The sequence below is a fragment of the Dicentrarchus labrax genome, unplaced genomic scaffold, assembly GCF_905237075.1.
Source record: "Dicentrarchus labrax unplaced genomic scaffold, dlabrax2021, whole genome shotgun sequence".
Lineage (NCBI taxonomy): Eukaryota > Metazoa > Chordata > Actinopteri > Moronidae > Dicentrarchus > Dicentrarchus labrax.
In genome coordinates this window covers 257,286-280,172 of record NW_026136705.1, presented here as the reverse complement: position 1 = coordinate 280,172, position 22,887 = coordinate 257,286, and the positions used below count along the sequence as shown (strand labels likewise).

General features: G+C 38.6%; 2 protein-coding genes across 15 annotated transcripts in view; both read right to left on the bottom strand.

The window, feature by feature from the left end:
• Positions 1-399: 399 nt before the first annotated feature.
• Positions 400-22,571, bottom strand: LOC127364427 (NACHT, LRR and PYD domains-containing protein 12). Of its 6 annotated transcripts, none has more exons than XM_051401948.1 (10): positions 22,449-22,571; positions 19,479-19,575; positions 18,892-18,996; positions 17,644-17,852; positions 16,605-17,245; positions 5,044-6,185; positions 4,492-4,665; positions 3,556-3,729; positions 3,315-3,361; positions 400-3,141 (listed from the first exon to the last, which is right to left on the bottom strand). In XM_051401948.1, exons 1-10 carry the CDS (start codon positions 22,519-22,521, stop codon positions 2,609-2,611), a joined length of 3,195 nt encoding a protein of 1,064 aa, XP_051257908.1. In that variant the 5' UTR covers positions 22,522-22,571; the 3' UTR covers positions 400-2,608. The 6 variants fall into 6 exon arrangements, with proteins under 6 accessions (XP_051257908.1, XP_051257913.1, XP_051257912.1 ...); XM_051401953.1 differs by lacking the exons at positions 16,605-17,245; positions 17,644-17,852 and adding exons at positions 7,200-7,291; positions 7,621-7,725 and having other exon boundaries at positions 5,044-6,826; XM_051401952.1 differs by lacking the exons at positions 16,605-17,245; positions 17,644-17,852; positions 18,892-18,996 and adding exons at positions 7,200-7,291; positions 7,621-7,725; positions 8,276-8,380 and having other exon boundaries at positions 5,044-6,826.
• LOC127364428 (NACHT, LRR and PYD domains-containing protein 3) overlaps positions 10,330-22,887 on the bottom strand; it is a 24,662-nt gene continuing 12,104 nt past the window's right edge. For 3 of the 9 annotated variants that reach the window (XR_007885019.1, XR_007885017.1, XR_007885020.1), the window contains one exon: positions 10,330-12,647. Coding sequence is in view for 5 of the 9 variants with exons in the window: in XM_051401961.1 (XP_051257921.1) it covers positions 13,265-13,797; positions 14,189-14,235; positions 14,586-14,759; positions 15,031-15,204; positions 15,463-16,049 (1,515 nt within the window). In the remaining 4 variants the exon portion in view is untranslated. Of the gene's footprint in view, positions 12,648-13,218; positions 13,798-14,188; positions 14,236-14,585; positions 14,760-15,030; positions 15,205-15,462; positions 16,050-22,887 lie in introns of those variants that run through there. The other 6 variants (XM_051401961.1, XM_051401959.1, XM_051401958.1 and 3 more) reach the window with 6 other exon arrangements.

The window sequence follows — 22,887 nt, the reverse complement described above, 5'->3', positions numbered from 1 at the left end:
CTGTTAATACTTTGATATCACTTCCTCTGTCACTGTTTACTGCACCTGCTTTGACTACTGTTGGTATGTTGTTGTTGTTTGTATGTTTTTATATAAAAGTTTACAAAATAGACTTGGAAATGTTGCAACATCAGTATTAACTAATTATAAAGGGACATAAAATATGTATTTTTTTTTACACAAAAGATACTTGCAACGCGATTAAGTGTCAAACCTAATAAATAAAAGATGATAAATTACTATAATGGCTGAAGTAATAAATAATTCTGCTCCATTCATGAGATAAATATTTGATGACGTGATGGTGGGCGTGGCTCTGATGTCACAGTTTATATTATTGTTGCCAATTTTACTTTTAGCTGTGTTGTGATAATTATTAGCAACAATAGACACAGAAAATTCATATTCATTATTTATTATTAAGTAAAACTGTTTTACAAACAATAGTTGACAGTTCACTTTCATATGCGTTAAATATAAAGCTTGATATTTGCAGTTTAGAATAAAGACTGTAAATATGCCAAGAAATATTCCTGTAAAATCACAATCTTTTGCACAGGTTAAACAATTAAGATCAGATCGACTTTACTGATCCCACAGTGGGGATATTCGCTTGTTACAGCAGCTCCAGATACGCAGCAGATAGAAATACAAGATGGAATAGAAGTAGAAAATATGAGTTATATGTGCACTAGTGACCTTTAGAGGTGCTGTATCTAGTCTTTGTGCTAAGCTCCGAGCTTCATATTTACCAGATAAACATAACACTGGTGTTGGCATTCTTGTCTAACTTTTGGTGAGAAAACAAATTTGTGTACTTCCTAAAATATCAAACAGTTCCTTTAAAATACATTTGTAAACAGCAAAAACTATAGAACTATAAACTATAGAAAATAGGAAAATCTTCAGGTTGTGGAAACAGTTGTGACTGATCTCAGGTCAGGACCAAATAAATAAACTCATCAGATGTGGATCTTTGTTCAAGCAGAAAAAAACAGCACATAATGAGCTGAGAGGTCTGAGGAAGGAGACTACAGGTGCACAAACTCCCTCAACAGTTGCTGCTTGTGTGTGATGTGTGTGTGTGTGTATAATTATAAGCTTTCTGATTAAAGAGAAGTGCCTTCTTGATTTTTAAACTCCGTAAGCAAAGATTAAGACCCACTAAATCTTAACTTTACTCATCAACATTATGTTTATTCCCCCCTGCATCCTCTTCTTCTTTTGTAGAAGTCAGGCCTCTGTTGTGACACATGGATGAAGAGGCGAAGAGGCCCCACCCTCCCTCAGTGAGTCTGGGGGGTGGGGGGGCGTGACAGCTGGGACCCGAAGCAGCCAGACTGCCCCGCCCTTAACTGCCAGCCAAACCAGTGAACCATTCATCCACAAATATGACAAGGTGGAAGAGCCATTATGTCCTTGTACACATGAACCAATAGCACTTTCAGCTAAGTAAAACAATATATGAATACTGTATTTAGATTTTTGTGGTGTGTTTATATAGTGTTATTAAAGTTTTCTTCATATAAATGAATAAAAATAAAGGAGAAATTACACAAGATAACTGAAAGGCCTGATATAAAACCTGAATGATGCAATATACCAGAAGGAAACCAGATTTCTTAACATTTCTGTCCTTCAGCTTAAAAAACAACTCACATTCACAACTCACGTTTTTCACACAGGGATCTCACAAAGTAAAAATAAAAATATAAAAACAGCTGCCAGACATCAACTTCTGGAAATCTGGAAAGATGTTTTCTGAAATGTGTGCTGTTCTTTCTAGAAAAGCTGTCAATGAAAAGAAAAGAAAAGACAGCACAAAAGACTTAACAAACTAACCAAATACACAGAACAAACGTCGTTGTTCAATAAAACAGAATTAGTCTGTACTAGGCTGCCTAGAATCTGCCAGGATTTAACAATTCATGTAAACATTAAAAACATAATGACACTGTCAAAGTTCTTACAGTGGTAAGGACTTCAAAAATCCAAAAAGGCATAAACATAGCTGCCGATATCATCAAATGTTCCCTTGCTTCGTCTCAAGTTCAAGTTCAAGTTCAAGTTCAAGTATGGTGGCCACAAATTGAAAATGTTAATACCCGAATCTAGATCCAGTGGTTTGTCCTTTTAGGCCTACTGTAAAAACATGCCTGACCAAGATGGCGGACTCTATGGAAGGCAGATTCAGGTGATTATACACTAAAGAAAACATACCTATAAATATTATATTCCATTTCATTGATTAGTTCTTTTGTCTATAAAGTGTCAGAAAATGCCCCTTAAAGTTTCCCAGAAATGTCATTCGTTTGATCCTCACGGATCTAGAAAAAGCATGTTGAGCTTGAAAAATTACAAAAACCATTAACAGATAATCAAGATAGTTGCCGATTCATTTTCTAATTTCTTCTGATTAATTAATCAACAACTATAGTATAGATTTAATGCTCTGGAAGGCAAATTGAATTAGTTGGTCAAACCTGAAAGTCTACAGCTGTGTAGGACATTTTTACAGTTGTTTAGACTTTATGGGAAATAGTTACAGTTGATAACTGGATTTGATGAACAGGACTAGGCGCTGGTGTGAGCACTATGGATGGTTGGTTTAAGGTAGCTGACAAAATGAGGCAAACGACCGAGTGTGAAGTTCAACAGCAGGATAGAGGGGCTCATTGAACGTTGTTTTGAAGGTATGGAGGCGCGTCCGACTGTCAGAGGAAACTCTGTAGAAGGACAGAATGCCAGCCGGCCAATCCAGATACACTCCCACCCAATTGGAGCGCCATCCAAGCGAAGGCACATCAACTTTCTCATTGTTGTGCAAAACGTAATAACCATAATTCGAGGAAACCAGACACCAAGAGCTGTCATTGTGTCCCATCTTGAAATCATTCATGGTCCCTTCCTTGTCGACTCCTCTGTATGTGACCCCAACGCTTACGGGTCCGAACACCTCGACCTCCCAGTAGCACCGCTCATCTAGACCCTGTTCACACAGCACCTGCTGGCAGTGCTCAAACCTTTCTTGCTGAGAGCGATCTAGCTGCTCGTCTTCCTCACAGATCACCTCTCTGTTTCCCTCCAAGAGAACGAGGTTCTTATGGGCTGTGTTGGGGTCCAAAGTGAGCTCACAGGCATCTAGGAGTAAGAAAATAATTTAATCAAAGAGTGTTTGAACCATTTCTAAGAACAACCATTTATATTCAAGGAAAATTTCACATTTACAGTTTTTACAGCAACTTTTGCATTACATTTAAGTGTTTAACTGTGTTTTGTTTTTCATTTCATCCAACAAATATACAGACACTTACATTTCTTGAAGCCTGGTTTCATCCTGTGACTTCCTGCATGTTCAAAACTGTGGAGAAAAATACTTGAATGTAAAAAAGTTTTTCAGTGAGATGATAAAGTATTCATGACTTCAGATCAGGTAGAACTACAGACTTTTTAGGGCATGCCATTCCAATCTCACTGCAGTTGATTTGTAGCAGCAATCAAACACTTCTCTTTCAGTTTAGCAGGAAAGTCAATAATGTAGTATTCCATAATTACCTGACTATACTGAGCTTGAACTGTGAATCATTCCTTAGCTCAGAGAGCAGCTTCTCTCCTGAATCTCCTGGATTGTTGTAGCTCAGGTCCAGCTCTATCAGATGGGAGGGGTTGGACTTCAGAGCCGCGGCCAGAAAATTACAGCCTTCCTCTGTGACCAGACATCCAGACAACCTGAGAGAACACAAGATTTACCAGCAAACAGGTTTAAGATTAGTTTATAAAAGGCATCATCACCAGTAGTGCACGGATTTCCACAGATCTTTGAATGACTGTAAACATGGTAGTCTTAAAATGAGTGGCCCGGTCGGATTAGATACCGTGGAACTGGTGCTGTTAAGCAATAAAAAGGGAATAAGTCAAGTCAAGTAAACAATATTTACTGTAAAGAGTTTGGTGATGGTAGTATAGTGGAATAGCCAGAGTTTTACGCCATTCATTTTGCGGGTATTTGCAAGTATTTGAAGAAATAAAAATGATGGTGGCACTAGATGAAAACTAAAGAGAAGACTAAAGTGATCAAAATTAACCCTGAGGGGAACATGACTGTTTGTGCCAAATTTTATGGCCAAGTTTGTGGTTCGAGACAAAACATGAGAGCTAGAAGAAAAGTCAGATGATCACCAAAAACCTTTGTGCCAGTCCATCCAGGAGATGTTGAGATAGTTCTCAAGATACATGAAAACTTTGACCTGATGGTGACCCTATATAAATTGTCAAGGGCTCACCAAACTAATGATGTTCGCAAAATGATTTAAGGTAATCCATTTTTTGCTTGAGATAAATAGGTGTTATATTTCAGTCTGACTGACCAACCACCCAACATTGCCATCACCACTTGCATAGCTAAAAACAGTACAAGGTAGCAGGAAGACAGCTATAGCTTGTCTGTCTATTACCATTATCTCTTACTGTACTTTATATGTGTGTTAATACCTCAGTGTCTCCAGCCTGCAGCATAGACTTGACAGTCCACCACAGAGAAGCTCCACTCCATAATCTTTCAGGTCATTGTTGCTGAGGTCCAGATCTCTGAGAGCTGAGTAAGAATACTTGAGAGCAAAGGCCAAGTGCTCAATCCACTCCGCAGTCACTTTGCAGTCTCCTAGTCTATGAAGGGATGTTGAAGTTATAATGTCATAAATAAGTCACTTCTTGCATTAATTTACAAATAGAACCATGGATACAAATTGTTAAAACTATTATTAAGGATTACATTTATTTGTTAAAGTGTCAGTATGCTTTAAAAAAAAAAAGGATTTCTAGGATAATCAAACTGCTTTTAGAATCCCCTCCCATTCGGACATAGAAACTGATGGGGGCAATCCGACAATATTTGTATTCGTAAACCTACGATGAAATGAGACCCTGCTACTTCATACCATCATCTTATCACATATTTCATCTGCCAGACATATGCTAAATTTAGAAGCCCAACTGCAAATTGTTACATTACAATATTACATATTGCAGTAAAGGTACACTTACATGGCCTTTCTGCTGCTCCTTACAGCTGGTATCAGCCTTCTTCTGCCTTCATCTGATGTGTTGTAACTCTTCAACTCCAACACATCCAGATCATTCTTCGATACCTGCAGCATGTAGGCCAGTGCAGAGCAGTGCAGGGGAGTCAGCTCTGTTTTCAAACGATCTGACAGTTTGAGATATTCCAGAATCTCATCTTTGACTTTGTTGTCTCTCATCTCGACCATGGTCTGGAAGAGGATGATACAACTGTCTGGAGAGAGGGCCTTCCTTTGGATGGCTTTAAGGTGAGTCAGGATTTTCTTGTCGGTGTCTTGGCTCGGGTCTGGTGATGTCAGCAGGCCCTTAAGGACTCTCCGGTTGGAGTCAGCCATAAGGCCAAGAAGGAATCCCAAGAAGAAGTCCAGGTGGCCATTCTCCTTCTCCAACACTTTGTCAACTGTCATCTTTAGAAGAGCAACTAAAGAATGTTCTTTGTCCTTCAGATCAAGGAACTTGCCGAGCTCGTTTGTATTCTTGTTTGTAAAACAGTCATAGACAAAAAGAGCTGCAAAGAACTCCTGAATGGTCAGGTGCACAAAGAAGAAGACCTTTTTCTGGGAAAAGACTTCTTCTTCCCTAAGAACGGCGTTGCAAAATCCAGAGTAGATCATTGCCTCTTTGATGTTAATGCCACATTCTTCAAGGTCTTCGTCGTAGAAGATGAGGTTGTTCTTCTGCAGTTGGACAAATGCCAGTTTGCCAAGTTTCAGAAGAAATTCTCGATGCATCGTCAGAAGTCTTTCTCTGTTCTCCTCAGTCTTCATCTCATACTTTCTGATTCTGCGTTTGGTCTGGACAAACAGAAAATGTGCCATCATCTCAGTAAGAGTTCGAGGAGTTTCAGCTTTTTCGTCTCCCCCAAAGACCTCCTGAAATAATAATGCAGAAATCCAGCAGAAGATCGGGATCTGGCACATGATATCGAGACTCTGTGAAGAGTGAATGTGTGAAATGATCCTGTCAGCAAGTCTTGGGTCATGACTAAATCTCCTCCTGAAGTACTCCTCTTTTTGTGGGTCACTGAACCCTCTTATCTCTGTCACCATGTCGACAAACTCTGCAGGGATCTGATTGGCTGCTGCTGGACGGGATGTTATCCAGAGGTGAGCATTAGGAAGAAGGTCGCCCTGGATGAGGTTTGCAAGGAGATTGCCCACAGATGTTACTTCATTAACAGATGTTACCGGCTTGTTCCTGAAGTCCAGTTGAAGTCTGCTTTCATCTAGACCATCCAGGATCACCATGACTCTGGTTTTGACAAAATCATCTGAATGTTTCAAACTCTGAAGCACAGGGTGAAATTCAGTCAGGAGCTCGCGCAAGCTTTTGTTATCTTTGATCAAATTCACCTCTCGGAAAGCCAGACAGAAAATGAAATCAATGTCCTGGTTTTCTCTCTCCTCTGCCCAGTCAAGAATGAATTTTTGCACAGCAAATGATTTTCCAATGCCTGCAACACCCTTCGTCAGGACTGTTCTGTGGGGTTTCTTCTGGCCGGGCAAAGATTTGAAGATGTCACTGAGGTTGACTAAATGTATGAAAGATTGTCGTTCCAACTTATGTTTGATGTGTCTGAATGCATGTTCTTCATGTGGTCCTCCACTCTCTCCAGTCGTGATGTAGAGTTCTGTGTAGATGCTGTTCAGAAAGTTCTTTTGCTCACCCTGACCTTCATACATCCAAGTGAATTGCTTTTGCATTGCTTGTTTAAGATTCTTCTTTTCTTTAAAAATGAGGGCGTGCCCTGTAACAATTAAATGCACAATTCATCATTCAGATTCCTAGACCTGCTCTATTTGAAAAGTGTCCTGAGAAAACTTCTGTTATGAATTGGCGCTATACAAATAAAATTGAATTGAATTGAATTGAATTAAACATATGTTTTGTGGCCACCGTAGATTCTCCCACACACTTCACAGCCTGTTCTCATTCCCAGGTCTTCAAATACAGATGTGAACGGTGTTCAGTTAGTTGCAATCTGAAACTTCACTGCTAGATGACACTAAATCCTACACACAAGTAACCTGTGACACCCAACATAATGACATCTTTCAGTATTACTAGTAGTTATTGTTCGTAGTTAGTAGTAAGGGTAGCACGTGTATAATTGAACTTACTCATTTCCTCCTTGGTATCTCTCTGGTTTGTGATGAAATGGACTGGATCCTCCACATACACAGAGCTGTTCAATTGCTCCTCACTCTGCAGTCTATAAGAACAAATTACAACAAATGACACATTATTCTTGCCAGATCCACATTGGGAGGATGGGAGCTGCACACAGTGCACAAAGTACATTTTGAATGCAGCATGATTGTATATTGTAATTGGAAAGATGAGAGTTGATATAAACAAGATGAAGACACATCAATTGAAAATTGTTTAGTTTAAGCAAAATATTCATACTTAAACAGAAAAACATGTGTATATTGCAGTTACAAATGGCTTAGCCACTTTCAATGTTGAATCTTTATTAAAATTACCTTAATATGCTTTAAGGTACAATACACTTTATTTATAGAAAAATAATAAAATTACCTTTCTGTCTTTTCAATATCAAAATTGAGTGGATGGAACAGGGAACTATCATTCTTCACAGAGATACCGCTGGGATCTTTGGACATAGCTGCACTCATCTGTGAACTAAGGGGAGAGATTGTATTATCTGATAAACAAACCTGCTGCATGAAACAACAAATTAATGTACTCAACTCCAAATGCTTATCTGAGGGCTACTTTCTCATTTTAGGCTGAAAATCCCTAAAACAGGACTTAAATACACTTTATAAATACACTCCAGTTTATAAGGTCCACCTATAGCCAGTAAAACAGTCTGACACAGAAATCCTGCAATAAGTCATACTTTCATGAAGTTTATAATGTTCAATTCTTGCTGAAACTGGAACATAAAAACACAATCAGAAGAAACAACCATTGAAGAACTTTGACTCAATGTACTGAAATGTGAATCTAAATTGAGGAAATAAAGCTTTCTAAGGCACTGAAGCAGCATATGATATGGCCAATATCTGCTGGATGGCATGTGTATGGAAGACCATGGTGGCGATCAGAATACAAATGGTTAACTTTTTGCAATTTACACATTTTGTTGTTGCTGTGTTTTGCTCATAACACCACAGTGATATGCTTTAAGGTACAATAAACTTTATTTATACAAAAATATTAAAATTACCTTTCTGTCTTTTCAAGATCAAAATTGAGTGGATGGAACAGGGAGCTATCACTCTTCACAGAGATACCGCTGGGATCTTTGGACGTAGCTGCACTCATCTGTGAACTAAGGGGAGAGATTGTATTATTTACTAAACATACCTAAATTCTCATTTTAAGCTGAAAACCCCCAAAACAAGACTTCACATTCAGTGTAAATCAAACTGAAATGTTAAAAACACTATAAATACCCTCAGTTGCCAGTTTATAATGTCCGCCTATAGCCTATGAAATGTGAATCTAAATTGAGGACACAAAGCTTTCTAAGGCACTGAAGCAGCATTTTATATGGCCAATATCTGCTGGATGGCATGTGTATGGAAGACCATGGTGGCGATCAGAATACAAGTGGTTAATTTTTTGTTGTTGCTGTGTTTTGCTCATAACACCAAAGCCTGCCTGTGTAGGATTTACTACACACTGTATTACCTGACAGGTGGCTCACTGCAGGAGCTGATTGGCTGCTCAAAGGACTTGACAGACAAAGAGTCAGGAAGTCTCCTCCTCTTCTTCCTCTCAGCCATTTCTGCTCCAAGTGAAGGCACAAACAGGGACAAAATAGTTTTATATGAGTTGTGTTTCTGTCAGTACCATTTTCCATCTGTTTATTTATTTGTATTTTTTTCCATACCCTTCCTATCCAGTGAAAACCTCATATCTCCAAATTAGGTGATTTTGAATGTTTGTAATAAACGGATTAACCTCGAGGTAAAAAAAGAGAAATTGATTTTAAATCCTCCTGCCTATTTACTCTGCAGCCTGCTGCTACCATATCGAATTGAATGTGTTAAACGTTGTTGTAAAACGAAACTAAAGATTTCTTTTACCATTGAGTTCTATCATCATGTCTCATCATCAAGTTATTGATCGTGTGATCAATGCAAGTTTACAGCAATAGGCCCTGAGTACATTATTATACCCTGCAGTGATTGTGCCTGTTGTTCTGCAAGACTGAAACTGAAGCTGCAGAACTATCCGCAAACGACATGAAGCAGTCAACCTGCAGATTTTACTAGATATGAGACAGAGATAACATAAACAGCAGAATAATGAATGATTACTTACTTTGTTTCATCCACAGAATGAAGTGTATCCGTTCTGATGGCGGCGTGGTCAGTAAAGTGAAACCACGAGACATATCCTGTTTTGTTTTTGTTGGATGGAGTGACATCTAGTGGAGAAACAGAATAATGAGGTGGCAACAGGTGACTGCAAAAGCGAACTGCATACACTTGAAATATTGTATGAACATATTACATTTATACGAGGAGAAATGTGTTTGTGAGGCTCAGTATGAAATGAAGTGCAGTTGCAAGACACAATAAGACAGAAAAAGCTGTTTCAGCTTTTTTAAATACTTTATAAAACATCAAAACTACATTATATTAAAATAGATTTGGTATTAAAGAAGACACTTCCTAGCAGACTAATTGAGTTATTTCCCTTACAGCTCATCCCGAGACATTTTTAAAATAATATTTCTCCTACAGATCAGAGACAACCAACAGCTCAGTGACACATTTGTCCAGTTTAGTCATTAAAAGTGAAACAATCTGTTTGTAAAATGGTTTTCATCACCTGTATGTTGATTTGAGGCAGGTTTTTTTTTTACTCCAATTTAAGTTTGGTGCATGTTCTTCATACAACATCATATGGTGCCAAGTGACCACTGTGTACATTTAAAATCATACACTCATATAACATTTTTAATTGTAGAAGAACTTAAGTTCATGAGGCTCAATTTGAAAAGCAGTGCAGTTGCAAGAAAAATAGTAATGTGATTATTATTTAACTTATTTTGTGACTTCAGTTCTCAGACTTTATTGAAAAGCATTGAATTAATTTATTTGAAAATGTGCACAATAGGAGAGTTGAAGAAATATGAGAGCAGTGCTTAGAGATTACATCCCATCATGACGTCATCATTTTAATTCCATGAGCTGTGCAGGAAGATGCCCCCTGATGGAGTCCAGATACAATGGTGGTGGGACAAATGAGACAAATGAGACTGTAACATTCAGTAAATGATTTAATTTTTTATTAAAAATGTTAATTGGAAATGTTGAGAAACAATCAGAAACATCAACGTAATGGTAAAATAATACTGTATATGAATCCATGACATATGCATTTTTAATTTCGAACATGTACAATCTGAACTGATTTGGAATCTTAATTTCTCAGCCACAAAATATGCCGCCATCATAAAGACTCAGTTTTGTACTTTGGAACATTACAAGGTGCTTAACAGTGAAAATGTGATATTTATTACCACAACGACTTTTACATACACAACACAAATCCACAGAATTAAGAACACACATATGTATGCACACAGCTTAAACAAAAGTTAAAGCAAAAGCTGAAATATGGTCAAAATTGTTGAAATGTGATGTTGGTACAAGTATGATTAAGATCATTTTTGGGGGCGATAGGCCATAATTTAACAGCCAGTCGAGGGAGAGAAGTATGTGACTTGAACTGATGTCTTATTTCTTTTCATTTTAATGTAGCAGGTCTATATTAACACAGACTCAGAGTCTGCAGTCATTCTAGTAGCTCTGTGAGGCGATACGTACAGTAGACACAGCACTGCTTTGAGCTTAATGCTAAAACCAACATTTTAAAGTGAAAATTCTTATTTCCAAACCCAAAAGCACATCTCCACCATTATACCAGTACTATAGGAAATATAACTCCCACATCAGACTTTCCCACTAAAGTTAAAACCACTTAAACAAACATACAAACACAAAAAAACACAGTATTCAGGACACAACTTAAACACAATACATACTGCAACTGTAAAAAGTAAACTCTAATACAGCTAAACAGACATAAAGACTAGTACTGATACCAATGTGTTTCAATTAAAGCTGTTAATAACTCATTATTGGAGCTGACACTTATCCTTTAACTGAGCTGTGAGCTTATTGCATCCTATTTTAATGGACAAGACAAGCAGCTATTTATACAGATATATATACAGTAGATGTGAGAACGCCTCCAAAAATAAACATAGATAAAAATAAAGATGGAATCAATAGAGTAAAATGGAGCCAGCACTGTGCCACTGTGTTGGTAGGTTTAAAGTGCAAAGGTACAAAACATTTGAGCTACATTACTGTAAGTGGACAGTGTTGTGAACTTTGAAAGAATAGATGAAGGATAGAGCAGCTGGAGTCCTCAACATAACAAAAAGACATATTCTTTGTATTTCCCATTGTCAGACGTAACATCTAAACACAGAGATGTATCTGGACCTGTAAAACTAGGCACAACAAGCCAGAGCTATCTGGAAAATAAATACAGCTAAATAAACTGAAGCATTAATAAAAATCAAGGTGGTAAGAATAATTAATAGAATATAGAATAAAAAATAAAAAGCAGCTAACTTAAAAAGACCAAAACCATACTTATATATATTCCTGTACCTTAAACCATTAAACAAACATAATACAGCAAACTGTTCATCTACAATGTTCCCGTCTGCTTAATCAAAACCCAAAAGTTGGTCAAAAAACAACAACCAAAACTTAAACGTGGGGCTAAGCAACATTCAGCTTACTTTCTTGTTTCCCAGCGTATATAGTAGCAGGAGAGTTGTGAGTATCGCTGTCTGGAGCTGGTGTTGCTGTGCAGCTGCAACGCTACTGACTGTTTGCAAACCCACAACGCAGCTAACGTAAGTTACACTACAGGCTGTGTAGTTATTTGCACTGAATCGTGGCATTTTGTCATCGTATTGGATGTCTCAGCATCCCGGAATCATTTACCCCACCGTTAAACTCGAAAAACCAAAAGTTGGTCACATAAACAACAAAAAACTTAATGATAAAACCCCCAAAATTGGGCAAACATGAACAACATAAGTTGAAAATCTGTACATTTAAAAGTTGGTCAAATCTACACAAGTCAATCATTTTAATCTTAAACAATAAAACAGAAACACAAAAAATATTAGAAGCTTCTGATTGAGGAAAAACATCTGTGAGTTTAGACTTTCTATAGAAATGATAGCAAACATTTTAAACAAATAGATGAAACTGAAATAGAAACATCAGGTTTCAGGGCGTAGGTTTGGTTTTAAGGCTGGTAGAGACACATTTGAAACCCACACTAATGTGTTTGTGTTCCTGTCCTCTCTTTCACACGCCAAATCATCAAATCCTGATTGTGCAAAAACTTCTTAATATGAGCAAATTTCTTTTTATGGATTTTTTATTTGTATTTTGGGAATATTTTTAGCAATATTTTTTATAATATTACAATACATGAAAAAAGAAGCAAAAACAGTCAACAATGCAACTGTGTCACTGTTTCAAGAAAATTACCTATAATCTATAAACCATTGAATTTTAAAGCAGTCTCAAAGAAAACCATCCTTTGACCCACATTTTTCTCAGTAACGTGTTACATTACTGACGACTCTCTGCAACTTAAAGCAAACTGGATGTTTCCAAATGGCATCCCATTCACTTCAGGGAGAGTGGCACCCAGGAGGCACATGCCATTACATTTCTTTTTTGTTTTGTCTTCAAATGATCCCTGTGGTTGAAGAAACTGCACTATGTAGGCAGAATCATCGAATGACTAGGTAAAACAACTAGTCCGACAGCTTTCCTACTTCCTCTAGTTCAGCATGCTAAATCAGGCATGCAAACTGTTTCAAACTCCCTCTTATACTTGCACAGCTTATAGCATGCTGGTGTGTTAGTCCTCTATATATTTTGGCCTCTGTCTGTCTCTGCAGGGACAAACCTGGCGACTTTACTCATGCCTGATACTAAGGGATTTAATCCTGTGTGTTTTCTAAAATGACACAAGTCTAGATTGCAAAACATGTTGGTAAGAACAATTTAGTAATCCCTTGATTGTATGGGACGTGTCCCGACCATCCACAGGCAAATCTACGCCCTTAGTTGCTCGTGCGAATGCAGTGAAAGTTTGGTTACGTTAGCTGACAAAATGACGCAGAGGAATGAGTGTGAAGTTCAACAGCAGGATAGAGTGGCTCACTGAACTTTGCTCTGAAGGTATGGAGGCGTGTCTGACTGTCAGAAGAAACTCTGTAGAAGGACAGAGTTCCAGCAGGCCAGTCCAGATACACTCCCACCCGACTGGAGCGCGAGCAAAAGGAAGATACATTGACACTCTTATTGTGGTGCAGAACATAACAACCTTCATTAGAGCAAATCAGACACCAAGACTTGTCGTTGCGACCCAGCTTACACTCATTCACATCCCCTTTCCTGCTGATGGTTTTGTACGTTAACCCAATGTTGAAGGGCTCCAACACCTCGACCTCCCAGTAGCAGCGCCCATTTAGACCCTGATTACACAGCACCTGCTGGCAATGGTCGAACCTTTCTTGGTGATGGGGATATGGCTGTGGCTCCTCAACCCAGGTCACCTTTCTGTTCTCTTCAGAGAGACGGAGGTTCTTGTGGACTGTGTTGGGGTCCAACGTGAGCTCACAGGCATCTGGAGGCAAGAAAACAAATAATTTTAGGAGCCTAAACTTGAATAATATAGCTGCAGGCCACTACTGGTAGAACTAAGCACACTCCAGTAAGTTACAAAGAAATATGTCTTAAAAAGAGTGCCTTCCCTTCAGGTGATATAAAATAATGATATCATAACATTTATAGAAACTGCTTTTCACTTTTTTTTGTAAAGTATCATTTCAGTAATTTTAATATTTTCGGAATGTTGCATTTTCTTGTTTGTACCTGACTGTTGAAGCGGTCCACCTATGAGATGACCAAACAGTAGTGGCCCCAAGTCGATTTGAGTTTAAGACCCGTAATTTAGCTAATCAATTCATTGTGGTCAAAACATTCAGCAAATGTTCAAGATTTGCACAGATATTTACATTTTTTGAATCCCGGTTTCATCCGGTGAATTCCACCATGATCAACCCTGCGAAGAAAGACAAGGATTAAAACTTTCAGACAAAAAAAAAAACAACCATTTAACTGCCACTGTGTTGCTCTCAGAACATTTGCTATCAGAATATCTTCAGATGTGTCTAGACTGCATTTTACTTGAATTCAGTGATTATAGGGTACCCATGAGTATCATAAATGTTAGAAAGTAACAGTAAGGAAGGCACTGTGGTCATTTACTGCTGTTTGTAAAAGTGTTTTGTTGCTGTTGTTTTTAGGGCCCCTGATCAGTATAGCTCTTGTGTAAAACTCTCATCTAAATTCTAGTTTTATCTTTGGCATTACACTAAATTAAGTACTCAAGTACTCTAGCATTATAATTACTTGAGTTCGCTGAGCTTGTATTGTGGATCGTTCCTCAGCTCAGAGAGCAGTTTCTCTCCCGAGTCTCCTAGATTGTTGTAGCTCAGGTCCAGCTCTATCAGATGGGAGGGGTTGGACTTCAGAGCCAAGGCCAGATGATCACAGCCTTCCTCTGTAACCAGACAACCTGACAACCTGAGAAAACAGAGGTTTTGGTTTGCAAGCATGCAGGTGAGATTCTTGCATCCCTGAAAGTAGGATTGAAATGAGGAGTAGCCCTTGAGCAGGGCTGAATGCATTACGTGGTTTGTGAGTATGATTATTAAAGTATATTTGATCTGATGTATACATGTATGTACAGTTTGATAGTGGTAGAACAGAAGTGGAATCAGAAGCAGGAAGCATCAAGTCAGAGAGGGTGCAAAGAATGTATTCTGCCAAGGGACAGATAAAGTCTATTACATACCTCAATATCTTCAGTCTGCAGCACTGACTCGACAGTCCATCACAGAGCAGTTTTACCCCTGAATCTTTCAGGTCATTGCTGCTCAGATCCAGAGCTCTTAGAGGTGAGTAGGGGAACTTGAGACCAAAGGCCAGGTGTTCAACCCACTCTTCAGTCACTTTGCAGTGAGCAAGTCTAGGGTGGATAATACAATGTGAAACAGAAAAAGATGTTTAAAGTTATGCACAAAATATAAATAAAGGATCTAATGTACATTGGAGACTGAGACCTGTCCCATCCACTTTTCCTATTAGGCAACATACAGGCTGTACTAACAATCTCATTAGAGGAGCTTCTTGGGAATGTATGCCGTCTAAGATGAAGATCAATACATACTACTCAGGAGTGACTGCAACCTGATCATTTTACATATTACAGTGAAAGTAAACTTACATGGCCTTTCTGCTGCTCCTTACAGCTGGTATAAGCCTTCTTCTGCCTTCATCTGATGTGTTGTAACTCTTCAAGTCCAACACATCCAGATCATTCTTCGATACCTGCAGCATGTAGGCCAGTGCAGAGCAGTGCAGGGGAGTCAGCTCTGTTTTTGAACTATCTGACAGTTTGAGATATTCTTGAATCTCATCTTTGACTTTGTTTTCTCTCATCTCTACCATTGTCTGAAAGAGGTTGATACAACTGTCTGGAGAGAGGGCCTTCCTTCGGATGGCTTTGAGGTAAGTCAAGATTTTCTTCTCTGCATCTTGGCTTGGGTCTGGTGATGTCAGCAGGCCCCTAAGGACTCTCCGATTGGAGTCAACCATAAGGCCAAGAAGGAATCGCATAAAGAAGTCCAGGTGGCCATTCTCCTTCTCCAACACTTTGTCAACTGTCATCTTCAGAAGATCAACTAAAGTATGTTCTTTGTCCTTCAGATCGAGGAAGTCGCTGAGCTCTTTTGTATTCTCGTTTGTGAAACAGTCATAGACAAAAAGAGCTGCAAAGAACTCCTGAATGGTCAGGTGCACAAAGAAGAAGACCTTTTTCTGGAAAACCACATCTTCTTCCCTAAGAACTGTGTTGCAAAATCCAGAGTAGATCATTGCCTCTTTGATGTCAATGCCACATTCTTCCAGGTCTTCATCGTAGAAGATGAGGTTGTTCTTCTGCAGCTGGACAAATGCAAGCTTACCGAGTTTCAGAAGAAATTCTCGATGCATCGTCAGAAGTCTTTCTCTGTTTTCCTCTTTCTTCTTGTCATACTTTCTGTTACTACGTTTGGTCTGGACAAACAGAAAATGTGCCATCATCTCAGTAAGAGTTTGAGGGATTTCAGCTTTCTCGTCTCCTCCAAAGACCTCCTGAAATAATAATGCAGAAATCCAGCAGCAGATCGGCATCTGGCACACAATATCGAGACTCTGTGAAGAGTGAATGTGTGAAATAATCCTGTCAGCAAGGCTCGGGTCATGATCAAATCTCCTCCTGAAGTACTCCTCTTTTTGTGGGTCACTGAACCCTCTTATCTCTGTCACCATGTCGACAAACTGTGCAGGGATCTGATTGGCTGCTGCTGGATGGGATGTTATCCAGAGGTTAGCATTAGGAAGAAGGTTGCCCTGGATGAGGTTTGCAAGGAGATTGCCCACAGATGTTACTTCATTAACAGATGTTATCCTCTTGTTCTTGAAGTCCAGTTGAAGTCTGCTTTCATCCAGACCATCCAGGATCACCATGACTCTGGCTTTGTTGAAATCTAGTAAATCCTTCAAACTCTGGGTGCATTGCTTATTGAGAAATTCAGTCAGGAGCTCATACAAACATTTGTTATCTCTAATCAAATTAACCTCTCGGAAAGCAAGACAGAAAATTAAATCAATGTCCTGGTTTTCTCTCTCCTCTGCCCAGTCAAGAATGAATTTCTGCACAGCAAATGATTTTCCAATGCCTGCAACGCCCTTCGTCAGGACTGTTCTGTGAGGTTTCTCTTGGCTAGGCAAAGGTTTAAAGATGTTACTGAGGTCGACTAACAGATTGGAGGATAGTCTTTTGTCCAGTTTAGGTTTAGTGTGTCTGAATGCATCTTCCTCATGTGGACCTTCACTCTCTCCGGTGGTGATGTAGAGTTCTGTGTAGATTCTGTTCAGGGAGTTCTTTTGGTCATCATAACCTTCAGGCACCAAGGTAAACTTATTCTTTATTGCTTCTTTAAGATTCTTTTTTGCTTTGCTGTCCCCTGTAACAATATACAATCATTTTAGCTAGGTCAAACAAAAAGCACAAGCAAACACAAAATGTTGACTATAAGATTCAGATTCAGATTCATTCTTTATTGTCCTCAGTGAAGGAAATTTGTTTTCACAGTCTGTATGAAGAGCACCTTCAGCATGAGTTCCACACACAAACTACACATAGTACACATATGCGGATAATGTACACATATCTACACATATAACAGAGGAGTGACATTGTTGCTTCATCTGTTTGTTTACCCCAAAAAATAACTACCATACTTTAGTCTTCACATGTAAACAGCTAATATGTGAAGCCAATCACTGATGATGTATAATGTATTACTTGCATTAGCTGTAGTAATAATAATAGTAGCAGTACAGAGATTTTATTTGGAGTTACCAGTGTCTTCTTCAGTATCTCTCTGGGCTCCACGATCTCTTCTGAGTTTCTTTCCACACTTGGTGCAGGGGTAGTCTGCTGGTGAATCACTCTGGTCCCAGTCTGAGCTGACACACTGTTTGCATGACCAGTGTCCACAGACTGATTGGACTGGATCCTTCACAACCTCCTTACACACTGAACAGCAGGATGGTTCCTCATGCAGCTGGCTGTAGGGTGATCAACAAATGACACATTAGTCCTGCTAGATGTGTATCAGTTATGTGTTGTATTCAGTCATTCATTCATGCAGTTGTAGGTGATTCCTGAACTAAAGTTCTGTGCATGTTGACACAGGACATATAATACCAACTGACTGATAAACAGCATTACAGTTGAACATTACACAGCTAAAGCCCTGTAATAGATGCTTCAGGAGATGCCATAACATAACATGTGTTATGCTGTCACAAATTATTTAACATTTTGGTTGTTTTGTTTTGTTTCCAGAGCTATAATGCTTCTAAATGATTAAACTCTTGATTAGACTCTTTAAGCTGTTTTTCAGTTGTGTTCACCACACCCACAACACTTGCTGTATAAGCTATACATTCAGTATTCACAGAAATTATTTGGAAAACACATCCAGACAAACTATGGGTCACAGGAGGGGAGTGGAGGGAGGCAGCAGAAAATCATGCGATTAAAAATTGTCATTGTCAATCATTGCCCAGCACTATATATGTGTGTGTGTGTGTGTGTGTGTGTGTGTGTGTGTGTGTGTGTGTGTGTGTGTGTGTGAATGAATGTGTAGATGAAGACATATACACCAATCGGCCATAACATTATGACCACCTGGGCACCCCGGTGGTCAATGTTCTGCAGCCCCACACCAACAAACTGTGATACACTGTGTGTCCCCATGTGCATTAATGAGCCTTGGCCACCCATGGGCGGTGGTTTGACTTCAACCCTAAAAAGGAGAAATTTGTTTCAAATCCTCCTGACTATGGATTCTGCATCCTGCTGCTACCATATAGGATTAAATGTGTTCTTGTTTCTAAGCTTTCTAAGGCACTGAAGCAGCATATGATATGGCCAATATCTGCTGGTTGGCATGTGTATGGAAGACCATCGTGGCACTTAGAATACAAATGGTTAACTTTTTGCAATTTGCACATTTTGTTGTTGCTGTGTTTTGCTCATAACACCACAGTGATATGCTTTAAGGTACAATAAACTTTATTTACACAAAAATATTAAAATTACCTTTCTGTCTTTTCAAGATCAAAATTGAGTGGACGGAACAGGGAGCTATCACTCTTCACAGAGATACCACTGGGATCTTTGGACGTAGCTGCACTCATCTGTGAACTAAGGGGAGAGATTGTATTATCTAATAAACAAACTTGCTGCATGAAACAACAAATGAATGTACTCAAGTACAAATGCTTATCTGAGGGCTACATTTTCATTTAAAGCTGAAAATCCCCAAAACAGGACTTAAATACACTTTATAAATACACTCCAGTTTATAATGTCTGCCTATAGCCAGTAAAACAGTCTAACACAGAAATCCTGCAATAAGTCATACTTTCATGAAGTTTTCAGTTCTTGTTGAAACTGTAAAAAGGAAGAACTTTGACTCAATGTACTGAAATGTGAATCTAAATTGAGGAAACAAAGCTTTCTAAGGCACTGAAGCAGCATTTTATATGGCCAATATCTGCTGGATGGCATGTGTATGGAAGACCATGGTGGCGATCAGAATACAAATGGTTAATTTTTTGTTGTTGCTGTGTTTTGCTCATAACACCACAGCCTGGCTGTGTAGGATTTACTACACACTGTATTACCTGACAGGTGGCTCACTGCAGGAGCTGATTGGCTGCTCAAAGGACTTGACAGACAAAGAGTCAGGAAGACTCCTCCTCTTCTTCCTCTCAGCCATTTCTGTTCCAAGTAAAGGCACAAAAAGTAGTTTTATATGAGTTGTGTTTATTTTTTTGTATTTTTTTCATACCCTTCCTGTAAACTGACGGATTAACCTTGAGGTAAAAAAGAGAAATTGATTTTAAATCCTCCTGCCTATTTACTCTGCAGCCTGCTGCTACCATATCGAATTGAATGTGTTAAACGTAGTTGTAAAACGAAACTAAAGATTTATTTATAATAAATTCTGCACACACCTGTTTCCACGTTGCCTTTGAGTTCTATAGCTCACTGGAATATCCAGATAGCGTTATAATCTCCGTCTAATAAATGATGTGTATGGCTGCATTTGATTGTCTCATCATCAAGTTATTGATCGTGTGATCAATGCAAGTTTACAGCAATAGGCCCATAGTACAGTATGATGCACTGCAGCGACGGTGTATGAAGGACATAACTGCTTACCTCGGGCTCATTGTTGAAAATATACAAACATGTTCATTTGAGTTTTTTCTCAAGACTACCGTCACACAGACCACTGTATTACAGCCCCCTACGACACTACACATTATGACAAAGAAATATTTTCAGACAGTGACTTAGTGATGTAACTTAGATAATACTGATAATACTTGTAAAGTTAGTCGCCGTCAGAATTACGTTGCGCCTAAAGTAAGTAAGTAAAGCTTTATTTATATAGCACATTTTTAACACAGAGTTACGAAGTGCTTTACAAACAAAAAATAAGAAATTTAAAAAACACACAAACACATATGGGTCTACATATATGCATATATACATGTACATGCATAACCATACCCAATCAAACATACACAGGGAGCATGTAAATACAAACATAAGGAAGATAAAACAAGAGGGAAGGATAAATTAAAAGAGAGACGACAGATGAGGAAACAAACAAGGAGATCTATAAAAAGGTCTGTAGAGATGGGCAGCAGCCGCTTACAACTGTCCACAGATTTAGTGAATCTGAGTGATTTGGGAAGACTATTCCACAATGTTGAGGCTAAAACAGCAAAGGCACGGTCACCTTTAGTTTTTTCAGTTAGTGCGGGGAATGGATAAAAGGCCTAGAGGAGGGAAGTGGCCGAGGAGTGGAATGAGGAACAAGGAGATCTGAAATGTAACTGGGGGCAAGGTCATGAAGTGCCTTATATGTAATCAGTAAGATCTTATAGTTGATTCTGAATTTTACTGGAAGCTAATGAAGGGATGCGAGAACAATAGTAATGTGGGACCGACGGCTGGTTCTGGTTAAAAGTCTGGCGGCTGCATTTTGGACTAACTGTAATCGGTTTAACGAAGCCTGACTGAGGCACGTGTAGAGGGAGTTACAGTAATCTAGATGGGAAAAAATTAAGCTGTGATTGCATTGTTCAAGATCACTGGAGGACAGGAAACTTTTGATTTTTGCTATATTTTGTAGCTGCAGGAAACAGGACTTTTGTAACATGAAGGTCAAATGTCATATGCTGGTAGAAGATGATGCCGAGATTCTTAGCAGTGGGTTTGATATTAGTGCATAATGGTACAATAAACTGATCAACTGCAGTGACAAACTTATCGGGGCCAAATAAAATGATTTTAGTTTTGTCAGGATTTAAGTGGAGCACTCATGGAGAGAGGACAGTTGATTCAAGTCATTGGGTTTCGCATAGAAGTAGATCAGTGTATCATCAGCATAACAGTGGTATGAAATGTCATGGAAGCGGCTGAACAAATGACCCAGAGGAAGCATGTACAGGGAGAACAGAACTGGAGCAAGAACTGACCCCTGAGGGACACCACACAGCAGGGGAGCAGAGGAGGAAACATGATTATTTATGCAGACATTAAAGACTCTATTAGTCAAATATGAATGAAACCAGTTTAAGGCTCAGTAGGGTTAATATAGTAAGTGTGGCCTCTGAGCGAGCTGAAGGTCTGAAGATACATAGACTCGTTTTCAATCATATTCTTTCTGTGTTCTCTATGAAAATGACTACACACTGAAATAATAATAAATACAATAACGTGGAACATTACATTTTTTTACAAGAGCATTACTACCACTACTATTACTACTGCTACGACCATGAGTAGTACTACTACAACTACTACTAATAATAATAATAATAATAATGACCCGACTATGCAAGATTTATACTGATTTTACTGTACTGTTTTTTACATAATTAGAGGGAAGGTCATGTGTTTGATAATGTACTAAAGAAAAGGAAATATAACCATTCAAATATGAAGACATTTTGATTAGTGTAATGAAAATTGAGCAGACCTTCCCTTTAATTATTTAAAAAACAGTAAAATCAGTTTAAATCTTACATATTCATAGTTTGGGTCATTATTTGGGTCATGGGTTATTGTATTTATTATTGTTATTGTACTTATCATTATTTGCAGTCATATTCATAGAGAACACATGAAGAAGAATATGATAGAAAACGGGTCTATGTATCTTTCAGGACCTCCAGCTCGCTCAGACTCACACTTACCATAATAACCCTACTGTAGGCGCAACGACATTCTGTCGACGGCTCTCTTTACCACGGTTTCATACTCGGCGGCTCACGTTAACACCGAGCCACAGGGAGAGTAGAATACTACCCAGGAAGAGATAGAGACCTGTGGTTTACAGTCATTATTCTCTTTTTTGTGTGTATTGTATAGTAAAATACAAAGGCAACCACACAGAACTCATCGGACACACAGTGCCTGTCCATACCGTCTTATTTAAGAGCTTTACACCAAATGAAACAGGAATGGTGACATTTATCCAATGAGTCTAGCCCAAGCGACATGAAGCAGTCAACCTGCAGATTTCATTAGATAAGAGAAAGATAAGATAAGCAGCAGAATCATAAATGGCTACTTACTTTGTTTCTTCCGCAAAATGAAGTGTGGTCGTTCTAATGGCGGCGTGGTCAGTAAAGTGAAACTGCGAAGCATTTCCTTTTTTGTTTTTTGTTGAACTCATGTCCAAGTTTAGATGGAGTGACATCTGGTGGAAAATAAACTCTACAGGCAACAGGTGGCTGCAAAACCGACCTGCAGACAGAAAAAGCTTTTTCAGTTTTTTTAAATACTTTATAAAACATCAAAACTACATTATATTAAAATAGATTTGGTATTAAAGAAGACACTTCCTAGCAGACTAATTGAGTTATTTCCCTTATAGCTCATCCCGAGATAACCAACAGCTCAGTGACACATTTGTACAGTTTAGTCATTAAAAGTGAATCAATCTGTTTGTAAAATGGTTTTCATCACCTGTATGTTGATTTAGGGCAGTTTTTTTTTTACGTTTGCCATGAT